Below are 23,346 nucleotides of genomic sequence, written 5' to 3'. Positions count from 1 at the left end.
CATTGAGGCTAACACTATAGAGTTACTGACAGCTGAAGATCTCACTGCTTATAGTAAATGCTAAACGTGTTAGCCAACAGCCAGGTTTTGCTTATGGGGCTAGTGCTATAGTAGTGAAACAAAGGGATACTTGCTAATAGTAGCTAACACCTCAGTATTGCTAAGGAGAATCCTATCTCCAATGTTGGTTGAGGGTGTTTGGTTATTGGTGATGATTAAAAAAATATGAAACTTGTGTTTAACAGTTGAAGCCTGAATAATGGTGGCCAGTACAACAGTCAAGTTTTGCATGTCAAGAGAGAGAACGTTTTAGGGAGTTCCCAATGAACCCCCACCCATCCCCCTAAAGAGGGAGGGGGAGAAAGAGCGGGAGGGAGTGGAGGGCTGGAGGGGCTGTTAGAGTTGTTTTGTCTGAGACACAGGAAAGGGACCGGGCTAATCTGAGGCCTACTGTTTTGAGTGTGTGTATATATACTGTATGTATGTGTGCGTGCGGTGGATCTAGAGAGAGGGAATTAATTCAATACGCCCTGGCAGAATAAATCCTAACTGCTGAGTGAAGACATGTCTCACCTTCTGTGACCTTCTCCCCAACAAGAGGGGGAGGGAGAGAGCGAGAGAGATGGGGGGCTGTATAGACATAGCTGTAGACTAGATCAGGCTTCAAATGTCTAAGGACTTTGCTCACAGTCACATGTAGATCCATATCCTCTCTTTCTGTCACCCACTCTCCCGTTCTGTCTCGCTTTCTCTCTCTCTTTCCGTCACACAAACATTTACATTTACATTTAAGTCATTTAGCAGACGCTCTTATCCAGAGCGACTTACAAATTGGTGCATACACCTTATGACAACCAGTGGAACAGCCACTTGCATCTAAATCTTGTTGGGGGGTGAGAAGGGGGGTGAGAAGGATTACTTACCCTTACTTACCCTATCCTAGGTATTCCTTGAAGAGGTGGGGTTTCAGGTGTCTCCGGAAGGTGGTGATTGACTCCGCTGTCCTGGCGTCGTGAGGGAGTTTGTTCCACCATTGGGGGCCAGAGCAGCGAACAGTTTTGACTGGGCTGAGCGGGAACTGTACTTCCTCAGTGGTAGGGAGGCGAGCAGGCCAGAGGTGGATGAACGCAGTGTCCTTGTTTGGGTGTAGGGCCTGATCAGAGCCTGGAGGTACTGAGGTGCCGTTCCCCTCACAGCTCCGTAGGCGAGCACCATGGTCTTGTAGCGGATGCGAGCTTCAACTGGAAGCCAGTGGAGAGAGCGGAGGAGCGGGGTGACGTGAGAGAACTTGGGAAGGTTGAACACCAGACGGGCTGCGGCGTTCTGGATGAGTTGTAGGGGTTTAATGGCACAGGCAGGGAGCCCAGCCAACAGCGAGTTGCAGTAATCAAGACGGGAGATGACAAGTGCCTGGATTAGGACCTGCGCCGCTTCCTGTGTGAGGCAGGGTCGTACTCTGCGGATGTTGTAGAGCATGAACCTACAGGAACGGGACACCGCCTTGATGTTAGTTGAGAACGTCAGGGTGTTGTCCAGGATCACGCCAAGGTTCTTAGCGCTCTGGGAGGAGGACACAATGGAGTTGTCAACCGTGATGGCGAGATCATGGAACGGGCAGTCCTTCCCGGGAGGAAGAGGAGCTCCGTCTTGCTGAGGTTCAGCTTGAGGTGGTGATCCGTCATCCACACTGATATGTCTGCCAGACATGCAGAGATGCGATTCGCCACCTGGTCATCAGAAGGGGGAAAGGAGAAGATTAATTGTGTGTCGTCTGCATAGCAATGATAGGAGAGACCATGTGAGGTTATGACAGAGCCAAGTGACTTGGTGTATAGCGAGAATAAGAGAGGGCCTAGAACAGAGCCCTGGGGGACACCAGTGGTGAGAGCGCGTGGTGAGGAGACAGATTCTCGCCACGCCACCTGGTAGGAGCGACCTGTCAGGTAGGACGCAATCCAAGCGTGGGCCGCGCCGGAGATGCCCAACTCGGAGAGGGTGGAGAGGAGGATCTGATGGTTCACAGTATCGAAGGCAGCCGATAGGTCTAGAAGGATGAGAGCAGAGGAGAGAGAGTTAGCTTTAGCAGTGCGGAGCGCCTCCGTGATACAGAGAAGAGCAGTCTCAGTTGAATGACTAGTCTTGAAACCTGACTGATTTGGATCAAGAAGGTCATTCTGAGAGAGATAGCGGTAGAGCTGGCCAAGGACGGCACGCTCAAGAGTTTTGGAGAGAAAAGAGAGAAGGGATACTGGTCTGTAGTTGTTGACATCGGAGGGATCGAGTGTAGGTTTTTTCAGAAGGGGTGCAACTCTCGCTCTCTTGAAGACGGGAGGGACGTAGCCAGCGGTCAGGGATGAGTTGATGAGCGAGGTGAGGTAAGGGAGAAGGTCTCCGGAAATGGTCTGGAGAAGAGAGGAGGGGATAGGGTCAAGCGGGCAGGTTGTTGGGCGGCCGGCCGTCACAAGACGCGAGATTTCATCTGGAGAGAGAGGGGAGAAAGAGGTCAGAGCATAGGGTAGGGCAGTGTGGGCAGAACCAGCAGTGTCGTTTGACTTAGCAAACGAGGATCGGATGTCATCGACCTTCTTTTCAAAATGGTTGACGAAGTCATCTGCAGAGAGGGAGGAGGGAGGGGGGAGGATTCAGGAGGGAGGAGAAGGTGGCAAAGAGCTTCCTAGGGTTAGAGGCAGATGCTTGGAATTTAGAGTGGTAGAAAGTGGCTTTAGCAGCAGAGACAGAGGAGGAAAATGTAGAGAGGAGGGAGTGAAAGGATGCCAGGTCCGCAGGGAGGCGAGTTTTCCTCCATTTCCGCTCGGCTGCCCGGAGCCCTGTTCTGTGAGCTCGCAATGAGTCGTCGAGCCACGGAGCGGGAGGGGAGGACCGAGCCGGCCTGGAGGATAGGGGACATAGGGAGTCAAAGGATGCAGTAAGGGAGGAGAGGAGGGTTGAGGAGGCAGAATCAGGAGATAGGTTGGAGAAAGTTTGAGCAGAGGGAAGAGAAGATAGGATGGAAGAGGAGAGAGTAGCGGGGGAGAGAGAGCGAAGGTTGGGACGGCGCGATACCATCCGAGTAGGGGCAGTGTGGGAAGTGTTGGATGAGAGCGAGAGGGAAAAGGATACAAGGTAGTGGTCGGAGACTTGGAGGGGAGTTGCAATGAGGTTAGTGGAAGAACAGCATCTAGTAAAGATGAGGTCAAGCGTATTGCCTGCCTTGTGAGTAGGGGGAAGGTGAGAGGGTGAGGTCAAAAGAGGAGAGGAGTGGAAAGAAGGAGGCAGAGAGGAATGAGTCAAAGGTAGACGGGGGAGGTTAAAGTCGCCCAGAACTGTGAGAGGTGAGCCGTCCTCAGGAAAGGAGCTTATCAAGGCATCAAGCTCATTGATGAACTCTCCGAGGAACCTGGAGGGCGATAAATGATAAGGATGTTAAGCTTGAAAGGGCTGGTAACTGTGACAGCATGGAATTCAAAGGAGGCAATAGACAGATGGGTAAGGGGAGAAAGAGAGAAAGACCACTTGGGAGAGATGAGGATCCCGGTGCCACCACCCCGCTGACCAGAAGCTCTCGGGGTGTGCGAGAACACGTGGGCGGACGAGGAGAGAGCAGTAGGAGTAGCAGTGTTATCTGTGGTGATCCATGTTTCCGTCAGTGCCAAGAAGTCAAGGGACTGGAGGGAGGCATAGGCTGAGATGAACTCTGCCTTGTTGGCCGCAGATTGGCAGTTCCAGAGGCTACCAGAGACCTGGGACTCCACGTGGGTCGTACGCGCTGGGACCACCAGGTTAGGGTGGTCGCGGCCACGCGGTGTGGGGCGTTTGTATGGTCTGTGCAGAGAGGAGAGAACAGGGATAGACAGACACATAGTTGACAGGCTACAGAAAAGGCTACGCTAATGCAAGGAAATTGAATGACAAGCGGACTACACGTCTCGAATGTTCAGAAAGTTAAGCTTACGTAGCAAGAATCTATTGACTAAAATGATTCAAATGATACAGTACTGCTAAAGTAGGCTAGCTGGCAGTAGCTGCGTTGTTGACACTACACTAATCAAGTCGTTCCGTTGAGTGTAATAATTTCTACAGTGCTGCTGTTCGGGGCTAGCTGGCTAGCTAGCAGTGTTGTTTACGTTACGTTGAGTTAAAAGAACGACAATAGCTGGCTAGCTAACCTAGGAAATCGGTCTAGACTACACAATTATCTTTGAAACAAAGACGGCTATGTAGCTAGCTATGTAGCTAGCTACGATCAAACAAATCAAACCGTTGTACTGTAATGAAATGAAAATGTGATACTACCTGTGAATGCGACCGGGTTGTTGGGTTCTATTCAGTAGACGTTGGCTAGCTGTTAGCTGTTGGCTAGCTAGCAGAGTCTCCTACGTTAAGGACGACAAATAGCTGGCTAGCGAACCTCAGTGAATTAAGATAATCACTCCAAGGCTACACACACTAAACTACACAATTATCTTGGAAACAAAGACAGCTATGTAGCTAGCTAACACTGAACTAATCAAGTCGTACAGTTGAGTGAATAGCACTACAGTGATGCTAATCTGTGTGCGTTAGCTAGCGTTGCTAGCTCCTGGGCGAATAGCAGTGAAGGCTACGTTAGGGCGACGAAATACGAAATACGATAATTAATGCAATTATCTCTGATACAAGGACGGCTATGTAGCTAGCTAAGAAGAATGGCTAAGATTATGTAGCTAGCTAACAGTAAACTAATCAAGTCGTACAGTTGAGTGAATAGCACTACAGTGATGCTAATCTGTGTGCGTTAGCTAGCGTTTGCTAGCTCCTGGGCGAATAGCAGTGAAGGCTACGTTAGGGCGACGAAATACGATAATTATGCAATTATCTCTGATACAAGGACGGCTATGTAGCTAGCTAAGAAGAATTGCTAAGATTAGACAAATCAACCGTTGTACTATAATGAAATGTAATGAAAAAGTTATACAACCTGCAGAGCGAAGTGCGAATGCGAATGCGACCGCATGCATGCATGAACGCACGCAGGCACACACGCAAACACACATTAAATACTGTACAAACTCACTCTCCACCCCTATTTTCACACATAATCTCCCTGCTTCCAGAATGCTCCAGGTACAGTCAGAACAGTATTGACACCAGCAGATGTATGAGCAGAGCAAAAGTGACATCATTACATACTACATTAGACTTACATTAGACTTATTGACTCTTGGAGGTGGCCGGAAAAGTTCTCTATCAAAACAATTATAAACTGGGTGGTTTGAACCATGAATGCTGATTGGGTGACAGCCGTGGTACATCAGACCGGGTATGACAAAACATTTGTTTTTCCTACTCTAATTACGTTGGTAACCAGTTTATAATAGCAATAAGGCACCTTGGGGGTTTGTGGTATGTAGCCAATATACCACAGCTAAGGGCTGTGGCCAGGCACTCCGCTTTGCATCGTGCATAATAACAGCCCTTAGCCATGGTATATTGGCCATATACCACACCCACCAAGCCTTATTGCTTAATTAGACTACCATGGGAGTGCTCACGGTAATATACACTACCGTTCATAAGTTTGGGGTCACGCAGAAAGAGGACAAGTACATTAGAGTGTCTAGTTTGAGAAACAGACGCCACAAGTCCTCAACTGGCAGCTTCATTAGTACCCGCAAAACACCAGCCTAAACGTCAACAGTGAAGAGGCGACTCCGGGATGCTGGCCTTCTAGGCAGAGTTGCAAAGAAAACGCCTTATCTCACACTGGCCAATAAAAAGAAAAGATTAAGGTGGGCAAAAGAACACAGACACTGGACAGAGGAACTCTGCCTAGAATGCCAGCATCCCGGAGTCTTCACTGTTGACGTTAAGATTGGTGTTTTGCTGGTCCTATTTAATGAAGCTGCCAGTTGAGGACTTGTGAGGCGTCTGTTTATCAAACTAGACACTTTAATGTACTTGTCCTCTTGCTCAGTTGTGCACCGGGGCCTCCCACTCCTATTTCTATTCAGGTTAGAGCCAGTTTGTGCTGTACTGTGAAGGGAGAAGTGAAGGGACATCTTCAGTTTCTTGGCAATTTCTCGCATGGAATAGCCTTAATTTCTCAGATGGAATAGCCTTAATTTTTGAGCCCACAAATGCTGATGCTCCAGATACTCAACTAGTCTGAAGAAGGAAAGTTGTATTGCTTCTTTAATCAGAACAACAGTTTTCAGCTATGCTAACATAATTGCAAAGGGTTTTCTAATGATACATTTGCATTTTAAAATTATTAACTTGGATTAGCTAACACAACGTGCCATTGGAACATACAGTTGAAGTCGGAAGTTTACATACTAATTAGCCAAATACATTTAAACTAAGTTTTCAACAATTCCTGAAATTTAATCGTAGTAAAAATTCCCTGTTTTAGGTCAGTTAGAATCACCACTTTATTTTGAGAATGTGAAATGTCAGAATAATAGTAGAGAGAATTATTTATTTCAGCTTTTATTTCTTTCATCACATTCCCAGTGGGTCAGAAGTTTACATACACTCAATTAGTATTTTGTAGCATTGCCTTTAAATTGTTTAACTTGGGTCAAACGTTTCGGGTAACCTTCCACAAGCTTCCCACAATAAGTTGGGTGAATGTTGGCCCATTCCTCCTGACAGAGCTGGTGTAACGGTGTCAGGTTTTTAGGCCTCCTTACCCGCACACACCTTTTCAATTCTTCCCCCAATTTTTTTATAGGATTGAGGTCAGGGCTTTGTGATGGCCACTCTAATACGTTGACTGTTGTCCTTATTTTGCCACAACTTTGGAAGTATGCTTGGGGTCATTGTCCATTTGGAAGACCCATTTGCAACCAAGCTTTAACTTCCTGACTGATATCTTGATGTTGCTTCAATATTTCCACATAATTTTCCCACCTCATGATGCCATCTATTTTGTGAAGTGTCCCAGTCCCTCCTGCAGCATAGCACCCCCACAACATGATCCTGCCACCCCGTGTTTCACGGTTGGGATGGTGTTCTTCGGCTTGCAAGCCTCCCATTTTTTCCTCCAAACATAACGATAGTCATTATGGCCAAACAGTTCTATTTTTGTTTCATCAGACCAGAGGACATTTCTCCAAAAAGTACTTTCTTTGTCCCCCATGTGGGGTTGCAAACCGTAGTCTGGATTTTTTATGGCTGTTTTGGAGCAGTGGATTCTTCCTTATTGAGCGGCCTTTCAGGTTATGTCGATATTGGACTCGTTTTACTGTGGATATAGATACTTTTGTTCCCGTGTCCTCCAGCATCTTCATAAGGTCCTTTGCTGTTGTTCTGGGGTAGATTTGAGTACATTCAGGAGACAGAACGAGTCTCCTTCCTGACCGGTATGGCTGCTGCGTGGTCCCATGGTGTTTGTACTTGCATACCTTTTTGTACAGATGAACGTGGTACCTTCAGGCATTTGGAAATTGCTCCCAAGGATGAGCCAGACTTGTGGAGGTCTTGGCTGATTTCTTTTGATTTTCCCATGATGCCAAGTAAAGAGGCACTAAGTTTGAAGGTAGGCCTTGAAATACACATCCACAGGTACACCTCCAATTGACTCAAATGATGTCAATTAGCCTATCAGAGGCTTCAAAATCCATGACATAATTTTCTGGAATTTTCCAAGCTGTTTAAAGGCACAGTCAACTTAGTGTATGCAAACTTCTGACCCACTAGAATTGTGATACAGTGAATTATAAGTGAAATAATCTGTCTGTAAACAATTGTTGGAAAAATGAATTGTCATGCACAAAGTAGATGTCCTAACCGACTTGCCAAAACTATAGTTTGTTAACAAGAAATGTGTGGTTGAAAAACAAGTTTTAATGACTCCAACCTAAGTGTATGGAAACTTCTTAATTCAACTGTATATTTCACTGGTCTTCCCCAAAGCCAACACTTCCTTTGGCCGTCTTTCCTTCCAGTTTTCTGCTGCCAATGACTGGAACAAATTGCAAATATCACCGAAGCCGGCGTCTTATATCTCCCTCTCTAACTTTAAGCATCAGCTGTCAGAGCAGCTTACCGATCATTATACCTGTACACAGCCAATCTGTAATTAGCACACCCAACTACCTACCTCATCCCCATATTGTTATTTATCCTCTTGCTCTTTTGCACCTCAGTATCTCTACTTGCACATCTTCATCTGCACATCTATCACTCCAGTGTTAATGCTAAATTGTAAATATTTCACCTCTATGGCCTATTTATTGCCTTACCTCCTTACTCTTCTACATTTGCACACACTGTACATAGATTTTTCTATTGTGTTATTGACTGTACGTTTGTTAATGTGTAACTCTGGGTTGTTTTTCTCGCACTGATTTTCTTTATCTTAGCCAGGTCGCAGTTGTAAATGAGAACTTGTTCTCAACCTGCCTACATGGTTAAATAAAGGTAAAATAAAAAAGCAGCCAACAAGTGCTCTGCATATCTGGGAAATCTTTCAAGTCTGTTGGAAAAGCATTCCAGGTGAAGCTGGTTGAGAGAATGCCAACCATGTGCAAAGCTGTCATCAAGGCAAAGGGAGCCTACTTTGATGAATCTAAAATCTAACATATATTGTTAACTTTGTACTTTGTTCGCTGGTTGAAAAGATGAATCAGGTTAATTCCAACTGGGGTTGGAGCGAAACCTACAGCAGGGTAGTTCTCCAGTAACAGGGTTGGAGACCCCTGCCCTAGAGCCTACCCCACTTCCCCCTTCAAAGTCGGAGGATGCATATGCAAATAAAAGATGACTGGTCATTGGTAAGAATAATCAGATTGTGATGTCATGATGTGGGCAAAAAACTCCATCCCATCTGAAAAGGCTTAAATTCAAGGCATAAAAAAAGGACATTATCATAATTTCAACCTTATAGTGTAGAAATATCATTAAAAAAAGTAAAATCACGTTTTTGATTGCACAGCCTCTCAAAATTCTAACCCAGTTAAGAGATTTAAGATAAACCCATATACTAATTTTGACGGAATAGGGCCATGTATCTCAATGTATCTCTAACACTTTCTCGCCCACCCTCTCTCTCTCACCCCCTCTCTTTCTCTCGCCCCCCCACCCTCTTTCACCCCCTCTCTCTCACCCCCTCTCTTTCTCTCGCCCCCCACCCTCTCTCACCCCCTCTCTCTCTCACCCCCTCTCTTTCTCTCACCCCCTCTCTCTCTCACCCCCTCTCTTTCTCTCGCCCCCCCACCCTCTCGCACCCCCTCTCTTTCTCTCTCTCACCCCCTCTCTTTCTCTCGCCCCCCACCCTCTCTCACCCCCTCTCTTTCTCTCACCCTCTCTCTCTCACCCCCTCTCTTTCTCTCCCCCCCTATCAACCTTTTTTTCTTTATCTCCAGGTTGCAGGGAGGAAAGGCTTCCCCCATGTCATTTACGCTCGACTATGGCGCTGGCCAGACCTGCACAAGAATGAGCTAAAGCACGTCAAATTCTGCCAATACGCTTTCGACCTCAAATATGACAATGTGTGTGTCAACCCCTACCACTACGAGAGAGTGGTTTCTCCCGGCATCGGTAGGTCTGCTCAACAGCTTAAAGGGACAGTTCACCATATATCGCGTAATGTCTAATGGTACAGGTGTTTCTGATATGTAAATACTATGTTTCCTGTCATAACATTCCAAAAATTAAAATCCGCAGAAAAACAATATGTACATTTTCCCACTAGAGATGTTTCAGTCAAATTGACTTTCTGTGGATAAAAAACTGTGCGTGGTGATGTAATGCATCAAACATTAAAAAAAAAAAGTTTCCATCGCATTTTCAGTACTATTGATGGTTTTCTCCCAAAGAAGTTGCGTAATAGTAATCTAATGCGCCTGCTCGGGTCTTGGTACATGTGCTCTAGCCATCAGCTCGCAGATACAGTCACGGTTAGGTTACCTACATGATGAGATTATTATGGATAAGGGCAAGATTTTAGATTTGTCAAACGGCAGCCAAGCATCGATCATAATGTAACCAGAATTAGACCCTGAATATTTATTGGAAAAGCGCATCAACCTCATCAACGTGTACTTTCACCTCCCTGTGAAGTTCATCATCACTTATTTCATGTGTTGCCTAACAAACTGCAAGCTTTCCCGAGTCGTATTGGGAAGACCAACCAACATCATTGCGTGACTCCCAAGTTTACTTTGATTTGATGGTTATTATATCAATGCGTTTTCACTGCCATTTCTCACGAAATACATTTTACTGACACAGAAAGATTTTTGCTGTTTCCGTCAGGCCTGTCATGACATTTTTATCCAACATGTACTTTACTCACATAAAATGGTTTATGTGCATGATATTTTGACTTCACCACAATGTAACGTAACTACAAATGATAAGCATTCTCTGTCTCTTATTCTCTCCTTTCTTTCTTTGCCCCTCTTTCTTTTGTTCTCTTTCAAAGTTGGTCTCAGTCTTCAAAATACAGGTGAGTGTCCTATCACAGCACTAACGAACTTACTGCAGGCATGTTAAGTATAACAGTATTATACTTTGCTGATGGTATCAGATGACCAAACATTCCTCTTTCCTTTCATTCCTATACCCTTCTCACACTACTGAGCCTAGCTGCACTGTGCTGGTCTGGTTAAGCATCCACCATAGTTGCTGGAAAGGACAATGTGAAGAAAAAAAATATCCAAGCCAGTACTCAACGGTTCGACTTGGCACAATAGTGTGAAAAGAGTACTATTGAGGTTCGCTCGTGCCTCACTGGCCTGGATGCCAGACTGTTTCTGCATTAATCGATTCTTTTTAGTTTCATAGACAAAAATGACTTGCATTCATTACAAAGCATTGAACTTAATGTTTTATAATTGTTTAAATGCGTTCACAATGCATTACACACAGGTGGTAATACTGTAAAACAGGTTTTAAACCTGTTAATACAGATGGCTAATTAATTGCACACACACGGTTCATGTTATTCTTATGCTAAAATGTTTATTCTACTGAGCCATTTACTTCATGGTCGTATTATAATCTTTAATGATTTCTTATTATAGTTGCATTGACGAGATGGAACCTGCAAGTTAGCATTTCGTTGGACGGTGTATACCATGTGTATCCCCTACATACGCCTAATAAAACTTGAAACTAATGACAATGTTATACCATGTTGTTGGTAGCCCTCTCCCTCTCTCCTCTAGGACCCCCTGGGAGGTTGATCAAAGAGGAGTACATTCATGACTGTATCCAGATGGATATGCCACTAGGCATGTCCCCATCGGACCACCCCCACCCAGGGGCGCTTAAGCTACCGCCTCCCGACCACTACGGCCAGCCCCTCCCGCCTCTGCAGCTCCCGCCGGAACCGCAGTGCGCACCTCCGCCCATCACCCTCTACCCCAACATGCCCCTCTCGCCCACAGGTAAAACCGATAGTTGTTTAATGAATGGAGGGAGTTATACGCACATCCAACATAATAACAGAAACTAGACAAAAATAAGTTCCAATACATAGAGAAAAATTGAATATCCGCTCCTGTTTTGCTGCTCCCTAAGGTGATATTTTAATAAAGCTTAGGGGATTGTTTGGTAGGTGTCACCAAAGATGTCCACAAGGGTTATATTTTTGTTTCTAAGGGTGTTACTACGTAATCCCGTTATATGACATTTGTTTATCGACTTCTGCCTACCTATTGATATTGAACCTGGTAGCTCTTCTTGTGTGTCTCTCTCTCTGTCTCTCTTTCTGTCTTCTTCTCTCTCTAGTGCCCGGCTCTATGCTGACTCTCCAGGGAGGTCACAGTGAGGGGCTCCTACAGATCGCCTCTCCGCAGGGTCAGGTCATGACCCCTATAACCCCCACGCCGCCCCCCTCCACCCCAACACACGGGCTACCACATGGGCCACCACACACCCCCCAGCCACCCCAGCTCCCGTCTGGTCAGAATGGATACAACAGCTCCAAACACACACAGACACAGGCTGCGTTCCACAGTTAGTACTGCCATATGGTTCTCACACACACACACACACACACACACACACACACACACACACACACACACACACACACACACACACACACACACACACACACACACACACACACACACACACACACAAACACTCAGGGAGCATTACACAATTCATTTCAATGGCATGATGGATCATCATATTTAGAAAGTGTAAAAATAAATCAAAATATTAGTAAAAATGCTAAATTATTGTTTGCTAGATTGATGTGCATGTTGTTAACTTGTATTTATTTTGGGGGAATTCAGCAACTTGGACAGGCAGCAGCACAGCATCCTACACTCCTGTAGGACCCCAACAACCAAATGGGCGTGGCCACCAACAGCCTCCTCTCCACCATCCAACCCACTTCTGTAAGTTAGGCAGTTACAGTAAGTTATAGTATGCAAGCCCAAAGTGTGTCCGTATGTCTTCTAAGGTGTTTAAAAAATATATATTGTTTGGAAAAGTTAGGGCTGGGTGTTATGGCCAAAATATCATATCTTGGTATTTTTTACATTTTGGACAGTATTTTATGTTGGATAAAAATATAATAAAAGTTTAAATAATAAAAGTTTAAAATTTGCTTTCTGAGTAGTGTGTGACCACAGGGTGGCAACACATATATTCGAAGTGATTTCAATGGGTCTTTCTCCATTTTGATTGTTTTATACTGTTCAATTCAACTTCAACCAAAAACAATTGCAATTTGCATTTCCTGCACTCATTTGGGATAATTTCCGCACTGCCACAAAGGGCTGCATGATATAAGCAAACAATCTAGGCCTTATTTTTTCACCAAATGTTGAAATTGCGATTTGACTGGCATTTAGAGCAAAACACTTTGGTGAACTGTTGGAATCATTGAAATAGAAGGATTATTAAAATTCTATTGTTAAAATATAATAGTGGGCACTTTGAATACAGTGTTTCACATGACAACAAATGAAAATGCCAGGGAGGAGTTATTGTGACAGGGTAGGAACCAAAGTGTTGTTAAGTGTTTCCTAGGGGACCCTATACTCTTTGGTAACATTCCATGTTTTCTCATAGCTACTTCATGTAGCTAACATATTCATGCTTCGCATATTCTTCTTTGATTTAGAAGATATTGTTGACTCAATAAATGTGTTTGTTAGGTAGCTAGCTAACTAAGTTGACTGAGAACATATTCTCATTTACAGCAACAACCTGGGGAATAGTTACAGGGGAGAGAAAGGGGGATGAATGAGCCATTTAGAAGCTGGGGATGATTTTATGGCCAGATTGGGAATTCAGCCAAGATACCAGTGTTAACACCCTTACTCTTACGATAAGTGCCATGGGATCTTTAGTGACCACAGAGAGTCAGGACACCTCTGAAAGACAGCACCATACACAGGGCAATGTCCCCAATCACTGCCCTGGGGCATTGAGATATTTTTTTAGACCAAAAGAAAGGAATGCCTCCTACTGGCCCTCCAACATCACTTCTAGCAGCATTTGGTCTCCCATCCAGGGACCGACCAGGACCAACCCTACTTAGCTTCAGAGGCAACCGTGCAGTGTGATGAAGGGTGGTATGCTGATTAGCAGTAAAAACCCAAATAACTCCAGGCATCAATAACGGTGTATCGTAAAATATGGTACAGCGCCCAGCCCTAGGAATAGTGTATGTTTGGTAACCTGTGTCGTAATCTACATCTTTTATTTGTTCACCTTTTAGGGTCTCAGCATCATGGCTCGGCTTCATTTCCTCCCCCTGTGTCCAATCATCCAGGTAAGACAACACATACACACGGTCGGGAGGTATTCAGACCTGTTGAATAATTTTGTTACGTTATAGCCTTATTCTGAAATTGATTTAAATAAATCTATTCCCTCATCAATCTACACACGATACCCCTTAATGACAAAGCGAAAACCGGTTTTTGATTTTTTTTGCAAATGAATTAAAAATAATAAACAGAAATACCTTATTTACATAAGTATTCAGACCTTTGCTATAAGCCTCGAAATTGAGCTCAGGTGCATCCTGTTTCCATTGATCATCCTTGAGATGTTTCTACAACTTGATTGGAGTCCACCTGTGGTAAATGGAATTAATTGGACATGATTTGGAAAGGAACACACCTGTCTATATAAGGTCCCACAATTGACAGTGCATGTCAGAGCAAAAACCAAGCCATGAGGTCGAAGGAATTGTTAATAAAGCTCAGAGACAGGATTGTGTCGATGCACAGATCTGGGGAAAGGTACAAAAAATGTCTGCAGCAATGAAGGTCCCCAAGAACACATTGGCCTCCATCATTCTTAAATGGAAGAAGTTTGGAACCACCAAGATTCTTCCTAAAGCTGGCTGCCCACGCCAAACTGAGTGATCGGGGGAGATGGGTCTTGGTCAGGGTGGTGACCAAAAACCTGATGGTCCCTCTGACAGAGCTCCAGAGTTCCTCTGTAAGGTTGGGAGAACCTTCCGGAAGGACAACCATCTCTGCAGCACTCCACCAATCAAGCCTTTTTGGTGGAGTGGACAAACAGAATCCACTTCTCAGTAAAAAAGCACATGACAGCTGGCTTGGAGTTTTTTAAAAGCACCTAAAGGACTCTCAGACCATGAGAAACAAGATTCTCTGGTACGATGAAACCAAGATTGAACTATTTGGCTTGAATGGCAAGCGTCATATCTGGAGGAAACCTGGCACCATCCCTATGGTGAAGTATGGTGGTGGCAGCATCATCTGTGGGAATGTTTTTCAGAGGCAGGGACTGGGAGACTAGATCGAGGATCAGGATTGAGGGAAAGATGAACGGAGTAAAGTACAGAGAGATCCTTGATGAAACCTTGCTCCAGAATGCTCAGGACCTCAGGCTAGGGGGCAGCTTCACCTTCTAACAAACAGGACAACGAACCTAAGCACACAACCAAGACAACACAGGAGTGGCTTCGGGAGAACCCTCAAACATCTCTGGAGGGACCTGAAAATAGCTATGCAGCGATGCTCCCCATTCAACCTGACAGAGCTTGAGGGGAACTGCAGAGAAGAATGGGAGAAACTCTACAAATACAGGTGTGCCCAGCTTGTAGCGTCATACACAAGAAACCTCAAGACTGTAATCACTGTCAAAATTGCTTCAACAAAGTACTGATTAAAGGGTCTGAATGCTTATGTAAATGTGATAATTCATTTTTAATTTTTTTTGTAAATTTGCAAACATTTCTAAAAACCTGTTTTTGCTTTGTCATTATAGGGTATTGTGTGTAGACTGACGAGGGGAAAAAACCATTTTAATACATTTTAGAATAAGGCTATAACTTAACAAAATGTGTAAAAAGTCAAGGGGTTGAATTATTTCCAAATGCACTGTATGTAGATATATAGATGCACAAACACTCTGCTATCCACATCTTTGTCTGTGTGCAGGACCAGAGTTCTGGTGCTCCATCTCCTACTTTGAGATGGATGTCCAGGTGGGGGAGATGTTCAAGGTGCCGGCCAGCTGCCCGGTGGTGACGGTGGACGGCTATGTGGACCCATCAGGGGGCGACCGCTTCTGTCTGGGCCAGCTCAGCAACGTCCACCGCACCGACTCCAGCGAAAGAGCCAGGTCTGTGCTCCTCTAATGCCATCTCTATATCAATGAGTATGCTAGTTCTTACCTTGCCACAAATGTCTATTTTGTATGTTTTTATACGTGTCTGTGTTCTTTTGGCTCACAAATGTTGATTGGTACATCTATGCCTTTTTGTAAACTATGAATAGGTGTATATCTCTCGTTCATAATCATGCCATGCCTTGTCTCTATCTGTTTGTACCAGTGGCAGAAGACCCACTCTAGCAAAATGAAACTTCTTTTATTGACTGAAATATAACACTTTAATACAACTTATATTCACTTGTACTCATCATCTTCATCTCTCCCTCTCTCTCACAGGTTGCACATAGGTAAAGGAGTGCAGCTGGAGTGTCGTGGCGAGGGAGATGTGTGGATGCGCTGTATGAGCGACCATGCCGTGTTCGTGCAGAGCTACTACCTGGACCGAGAGGCAGGCAGAGCACCAGGCGACGCAGTACACAAGATCTACCCCGGCGCCTACATCAAGGTGAGGAACACAATGACTTTCGTCTGTTCTCTTTGCAGTTGTTTGACCTCTTGATGACCTCTTCCTATAGGAATTTCACTGGACACTGATGACTCTCTGTAGGTGTTCTGACATCAGACTGTTCTCTCCCCTGTAGGTGTTTGACCTGAGACAGTGTCACAGGCAGATGCAGCAGCAAGCAGCTACAGCGCAGGCAGCAGCAGCAGCTCAGGCTGCCGCCGTGGCCGGCAACATCCCCGGGCCAGGCAGTGTTGGAGGCATTGCCCCTGCAGTCAGTAAGTACAATGTACAGTGTATGAGATATGCACAGCCTTAGTGTCTTTTATTTACATTTTTCCATTAGGCTATTGTGAATTTATAACCTCTGTTGAATGACAATGGGTCCAAGTATTGACCCCTGTGGGACACCACTGACTATACCAAACATTAGGAACACCTTCCTAATATGGAGTTGCACCCGCACTCCTTTTGTCCCATTTAACAGCCTCAATTAGTCGGGGCATGGACTCTACAAGGTGTCAAAAGCATTCCACAAGAATGCCGTCCCATGTTGACCCCAATGCTTCCCACAGTTTGGTTAAATTGGCTGAATGCCCTTCGGGTGGTGGACCATTCTTTATACACAAGGGAAACTGTATAGTGTGAAAAACCCATCAGCGTTGCAGTTCTTGAGAAACCGGTGAACCTGGCACCTACTACCATACCCCGTTCAAGGGCACTTAAAACTTTTGTCTTGCCCGTTGACCCTTTGAATGGCACACATACACAATCCATGTCGCAATTGTTTCAAAGCTTAAAAATCCTTCTTTAACCTGTCTCCTCCCCTTCATCTAGTCTGATTTGAAGTGGATTTAACAAGTGACATCAATAAGGGATCATAGCTTTCACCTGGATTTACCTGGTCAGTCTATCTCTTAATGTTTGTATACTCAGTGTATACCTCATAGGGATGGGCATGATTAATCAAATATTTCAATATCCAAACAGTTAGTGTTTGATTACTTGAGAGAGTATGCATTTTTTTAATAAAAAATATATAGACTAATTTGAACTATGAAGGCTTTCTCAATTAAATACAATTATATGTGACATTGCTACACAGAAGGATATACCATGACATTTTCAATTCTTAATTTTATAAAACTTTTGAATGTAGTTTTTATGACGTGCGCCCCATAAAAAGGCATACCTTATAGCCATACAGGTGACAAGTGTAACTTGTTGGCTCTACAGTCAGAGGCTCCATGTGTATCAAGTGAAGTGGGAGATTTCTAACCAATGCAAAATGGAATTACAATTATGGAATTACGTTGACTAAATGAGATGGCTACAATGATCAACCAACAGGTAGGCTGTTGTTTAATAAGAATGAAGATCAGCTCAGCAAAATAGCCTCAGTTAGCCTTGCTACATTAGCTAGCTGGCTGGCTAACTTAGCAGGCTATTGTAGCTAGCTAGATTCTTTACATTGATTTGATGCAGTCAAAACAGGCACTACCAGATGGTATGATAGGAACCTATGAAAGCAATAAGTTTTTCTATCCAGCGCTAGTCGGTTTGGCTACTTTTCTCTCTCCCTCTCCCTCTATGCCACACAGATTGTCACACACACCAGCCCCTGCTCCTCTTCTGCTCCCCCACCCTACTGCTGAAACAAGCATGCACTTTTAGAAAAAAAGGTGCTATCTAGAACCTAAAAGGGTTATTTGGCTGTCCCCATAGGATAACCATTTGCAGAACCCTATTGGTTCCAGATAGAACGCTATTGGGTTCCATGTTGAACACTTTCCCCAGAGGGTTTTACATGGAACCCAAAAGAGTTCTACCTGGAACCAAAAAGGGTTATCCTATGTGGACAGCCGAAGAACCCTTTTGGAAACCTTTTTTCTAAGACTGTAGCGTAACGCACCGGCTCCCTCCCGAGTCATGCGAGCAACTCCCCATTGAAGTAAAAAATATATAAGGGTTTTCTTAAAAAAACATGTATTTCAACTATTATTCTAATAGTGAAATCCTTTCAAATGCCTATCCCTGATACCTCACTTCCTCTTTCTTCCAGGTCTTTCTGCTGCAGCGGGGATAGGTGTAGATGATCTCCGGAGGCTGTGTATTTTGCGGCTGAGCTTTGTGAAGGGTTGGGGGCCCGACTACCCCCGGCAGAGCATCAAACATACCCCCTGTTGGGTGGAGGTACACCTGCACCGGGCTCTGCAGCTGCTGGACGAGGTACTACACACCATGCCCTTGGCCGACCCAGGACCCGCTAACTGAGTGGAAGGAAAGATGACCAGTTAAAAATCCATACTGGGTTAAAACGTACAATCATACACACACTGATTTCCCCCCTCTTGATGATACATATAGACCGATACATGCAGATAGAACCACATACAGGCACATGCATGTTTTCTTTGTATTTAACGCACACAATCTAGAGCCACACAAAGCCCCACAAAGGCTAACATCAATCTCTCCGTCACACACAGACACACACTTAAGCAGCCAACAATCACTGCACACTTCTTAACACCTTGTACGGTCTCCCACATGGCCATGCAACCACTAACCAAACCACATGTCTGTGGGCATGCAGACATAAAGCTACTGATGTCCTTAACATACTTTCAATATTTTGTGAACATTCATTGTTTTTGCACAGCTCCCACATGCTAAACACGAACACTATAAAGCAGCCCAGATCCCTGCATTACCTTTCATAGAGGTTCTTTATTATAGTATAATCAGGTAACTTTAGTGAATATGTCTACTGAGTAATTTATGTTTATTCATCTTCTGTTCTCTACAGAAATGGATATGCACTGTAGAAATCTAGGGATGTGTTTCAGAGATGTGTAACATGATATACTTTGGTACTCCTCAAATGCACACACAATCCACACTTTCTTATTTCCTGCTTATACACACACACACACACACACACACACACACACACACAGGTCAGAAATCCAGAGATGACCCAAACCCAGGAGGATTAAAGAACTTGACCCAAATAACTCAGTAATAAAATGACCTGGTCACACACACATCTCACACAAAAATAAATCAGATGGATTCTAAGGTTAACCGAGAAGATTTACAGAGTTTTTGGCAAATCCAGACCAAAACTTTGGTCACAGAACCAAAATGGCTTGGGACCTTGGAAGAACACCAGAGTGATGGAACCAGCGTTCTAATGAACCTAGCCAGCCAACCTTTTGTCATATCTGTGCTTGTGTTGTGTTCTCCTGTGTGTGGATCTCTAATCACATAGTTAGTCATTGTCAACATTGTTAGCCCTGTAATAGTACAGGGCACCTTTCTCAATCTAATTTATTTTCTTACCAAAAGATGGAGAGAAAAAAGCCCAAAAATGTCAGCTTTAAAAGTGGTGTTTGTATTTGTGATGAAGCAGTACAGTGTATGTAACCAAACAGTTTGCCATATGGTGGAACTCACCAAAGCCAGAATACCTCATGATAATACCTCATGTAAACCCACAGTTTGTCTTTCAGCCAAAACCTCAGACTCTCAGCATTTTCTCCTCTTGTAAGTTCCCCCTTACAGCCTCATATCACATTATGCCTGTATCACCAAATCAATATAAAATGGAATATGGAGTGGACCCTCAATGGAGCCTTGGGGAACACCAAGACACAATCCAGGCTGTAATACAGTAGTTGCTCAGATTTAAAATCTTAAATCCCGTGACTCGTGGGAATAATATTTTGAGTAGAGACCCAACACAACGTTTTCAAATGTCATATTAATAGGATGTCCCACTTTTGGATAGAATGATTCATTCTCAGTCAATTTAAGTTAGTCCAGAATAATATAACTTATACAGTGACTTAGGTCACTTTTGATAAACATAAAATGTATCTTCACTTTTTTGCATTCATTTAAATCAGGTACCCTAGTGTTGGTAACAATCAACCTCAAGCCTACTGAAGTGAAGTTATGACTGATGTTCTAACATTGATGTGTGATACGATATGAAAGCTAATCATATAAGACGTAACACATTTTCTACAGTAGTAGAAAGTAGGCTTGGCTTCATGATTTTGGGTTGAAGTGCCTGGACTGAATGCAAACCATCACCCAATCCAGGGACAGGAACATGAGTGCTTTTATTTGCTCCTTCCTGTGCTCTGGTGCATTTGATACCTGTGCCTTTCCGTTCTCCTAGTCAAGCTGTTTAGGAATGTACTTCAGACGCCAGGGTTTATGTCATTCTTAAGTGGGGCCTCTCCAAAGCATGACTATTTACTCCTCCAGTCAGAGTGGGATTTCTACTAAGCCTACATGTTGGCAACAATGGTCAAGGTCAAAAAGGTGTTCTCGCTGTTTTGGGAGAATCTCAATAGCTCTTTTAAAATCTGTAGTTGAAAGAGTCTATTCAACGATTCTATTCAACAATTTTAGTGGTAGTTTATTCAGTAATACTAGAGATTTTGTTGAAAGAGAAGCCTCACTGCAGGGTTGAAAAAGGTGGCTCCGGTTATGTTGAAGATAGAAGTAAGCCTTCATGTAATTGTTGTCATTTAACACAACTGCTTTAAAGTGAACAGCCATTTATACTCACTGTTTGTGATTAGTGCCTTTAGTTTTAGTCAAAGTAGATGATACCCCTCACACTGGATTGTAAAAACACACAAACTACACTTTGTCTTCCTTTGTAGATATACAGTACCATTATATACTGGTTGTCATCTCGATAGTTTTATCCCTTCTGTTGAGTGTGTTGGTTGGGGAGGAATGAAAAATAACATAGATCAAGTGTTTGTACATGCCACTGAGTTTTGCTGATCAATTCGGGCAGTAAAGCAATAAGAAGTGAAAGTGTTGAGCTCAACAGCCCCTGAGTTAGATTGAGACCGACATCTAGTGGTTCCCTCAGGTACTGTGTTACAGCCCCATTGTAGGTATTATTACATACCACTTTATTATTGTATCAGGCTGGTATTGGATTAATACTGTTTGACAGTTATACCCCAAATATCCATATAGCCATTGTTGTGTTGTTTAGCCTTACTGAACAATTATGTTACTAAGGTGTCTAATATGAATTGGAAAACTTGCTGCCCCTAGAAACTGCCCATGCACTCCACACACGTTTGTCACAGTTGATTTCATTATTTGTCACTTGGGCTCGGCATGTGTCTGGGAGTGTTATGTATTCAGGGATGAAGAGAGGTTTAAAACTATTGTTGCTCCATCTATGGCTCTGCTTATCGTAGTGCTATATCTCCCCTCAACCAGTGCTTTAACCATTGAGACTAGGGTTGCAAAGCTACCGGTAGTTTTCCAAAGTTACCAGAATCTTCAGTAATTTTGGTAATTAACAGAAAGTCTGTGGCAATTTATCTTAACTTTGGTAATTTATACTTGAATGACATTTAAAAAATGTATTCATAAATAGTATTAATTTTTTTTTTTTACCTGTGTCCATATTGTCCATGAGTTTCTAGTAGATAGACCATATAATTAAACAGAAAATATCCTAATTAATGAAAAAGCATCTAATCAACAATGCCATTATTTTTATTTAACTCTGCAACTCTTCCAACTATGGACTTTTTCACAACTGCCACCGATTTGATACCAAAACATTGAAAACAAATACATATTGACATAGTAAAAATAAAACAAGTCTATTTCATGCTGAAACCCTAATACTAAATATCAGTGGTATTCACTCAGTTGATGGTTTATATTTAGGATAATGTTTTACAGCTTTGGCATTCTATTTGATATTTTACCTGTGATAAAGCCACACAGAGTGCCAGAGGTAATTACGAGGTACCAAAAAGGGCCACGAGATGTATTTTGATAGATTACAGAAAATTCTTGAAAGATACCAACATTCTGGTAGTTTACTGGTAAACTTTGAAAGTTTCCAGTAATATACCCTCCCTTTGCAACCCTAATTGAGACCCATGTCATGTTGCTCTGCATTTGACCACATTCAAACTGATACCTGTCACCAAAGAGAACGTGAGTGAGATGGTCACTCAACAGGAATCATACATCATTCCATACATAAATTATCTATTTCCTTTTAAAACAGAAAATATAATAGACAATATGTTATCAAGTGTGAAATTACTCAATTTGGCTATTTTATGGTATTGTTATTTCTATTATTGTTGTAATTGTAATTATTTTATTGTAAAAAGACATGCTGCTCTTGTAATGTTGACTGTACACCAAAGTGAAATAAAAATACAGCATTGTCATTTTAATACAAACTTTTTTTGTCTTTTTGACACTGTTTGACTTTTCATGTTAATTTAGTTCCAGTATTCAAGTCCTTAGGGTACAAATTCTGAAATGTTCATCTACAGTGGGAAACATTTGGTAGAGGAAACTGCTCTGAGGCAGAGTTAAAGTTTCTGATAAAAGGAACGTTGCCCCAAGGCAGAGTGAAGGTTTCTACTAATGTTGCACAGTATGTATGCAAGGCTTCTCCTACAAGATATTTAAAGTATGAGGTTTGAATTTCCTTTATACAATAGTCATAAGTGTGTCTTATGATCTTCATACCCTTATAAAAGCGGTTTAAGATTGTGATGGATGTTATTCCACAGTTAGTGTAACACTGTTAACCATGTCATTGCATTGTTATATTGGCTTTGCAGCCACTCCAATAATTGTTCTTATCTCACAGAGCCAGACAAATGTCTCTGAATTTACCATAAAAGTAATGTAAAGTCTGGCAGGTGAGATTAGCGTTTCCCAAACAAATAGAATTAGTCGTCTCTTCTCACAGTCGCTGTATCTCCGCCACACAGCAGCTTTGAGGATAGACGATTATTCTAGTGGCTATAGGCTTGCTACTGCTCAGGTTGAATGCTGGAGGACATACTTTCTCTATCATATAGTGCCTTCGGGAAAGTATTCATACCCGTTGACTTGACATTTTGTTGTTACAGCCTCATCCCTCTACCCTACACATACATTACATTTTATCTTTAAGGTCCCTCTGTTGAGCAGTGAATTTCAAACACAGTTTTAACCACAAAGACCAGGGAGGTTTTCCAATGTCTTGCAAAAAAAATAAAAATTAAAAGCAGATATTGGATATCCCTTTGAGCATGGTGAAGTTATTAATTACACGTTGGATGGTGTATCAATACACCCAGTCACTACAAAGATACAGGTGTCCTTCCTAACTCAGTTGCCGGAGAGGAAGGAAACCGGTCAGGGATTTCACAATGAGGCCAATGGTGACTTTAAAACAGTTATAGAGTTTAACTGAGGATGGATTAATCACATTGTAGTTACTCCACAATACTAAC

The 23,346-nt window shown here is 43.2% G+C and overlaps 1 protein-coding gene across 3 annotated transcripts in view; it reads left to right on the top strand.

The window, feature by feature from the left end:
* The window catches only part of LOC118398110 (mothers against decapentaplegic homolog 4-like), a 28,125-nt gene extending 5,829 nt beyond the window's left edge, over nucleotides 1-22,296 (top strand). For 2 of the 3 annotated variants that reach the window (XM_052470336.1, XM_052470335.1), the window contains exons 3-12: nucleotides 9,348-9,522; nucleotides 10,409-10,432; nucleotides 11,133-11,375; nucleotides 11,719-11,946; nucleotides 12,234-12,338; nucleotides 13,670-13,723; nucleotides 15,369-15,552; nucleotides 15,880-16,048; nucleotides 16,185-16,323; nucleotides 18,108-22,296. In XM_052470336.1, the coding sequence (XP_052326296.1) occupies nucleotides 9,348-9,522; nucleotides 10,409-10,432; nucleotides 11,133-11,375; nucleotides 11,719-11,946; nucleotides 12,234-12,338; nucleotides 13,670-13,723; nucleotides 15,369-15,552; nucleotides 15,880-16,048; nucleotides 16,185-16,323; nucleotides 18,108-18,319 (1,533 nt within the window). In that variant the 3' untranslated portion in view covers nucleotides 18,320-22,296. The remainder of the gene's footprint in view (nucleotides 1-9,347; nucleotides 9,523-10,408; nucleotides 10,433-11,132; nucleotides 11,376-11,718; nucleotides 11,947-12,233; nucleotides 12,339-13,669; nucleotides 13,724-15,368; nucleotides 15,553-15,879; nucleotides 16,049-16,184; nucleotides 16,324-18,107) is intronic. The other variant, XM_035793149.2, reaches the window with a different exon arrangement.
* The last annotated feature ends 1,050 nt before the right edge of the window (nucleotides 22,297-23,346 follow it).

Source organism: Oncorhynchus keta, chromosome 19 (genome assembly GCF_023373465.1).
Source record: "Oncorhynchus keta strain PuntledgeMale-10-30-2019 chromosome 19, Oket_V2, whole genome shotgun sequence".
Taxonomy (NCBI): domain Eukaryota; kingdom Metazoa; phylum Chordata; class Actinopteri; order Salmoniformes; family Salmonidae; genus Oncorhynchus; species Oncorhynchus keta.
Note: the sequence above shows the minus strand (reverse complement) of the source record. Positions and strands in the feature narration are given on the sequence as shown.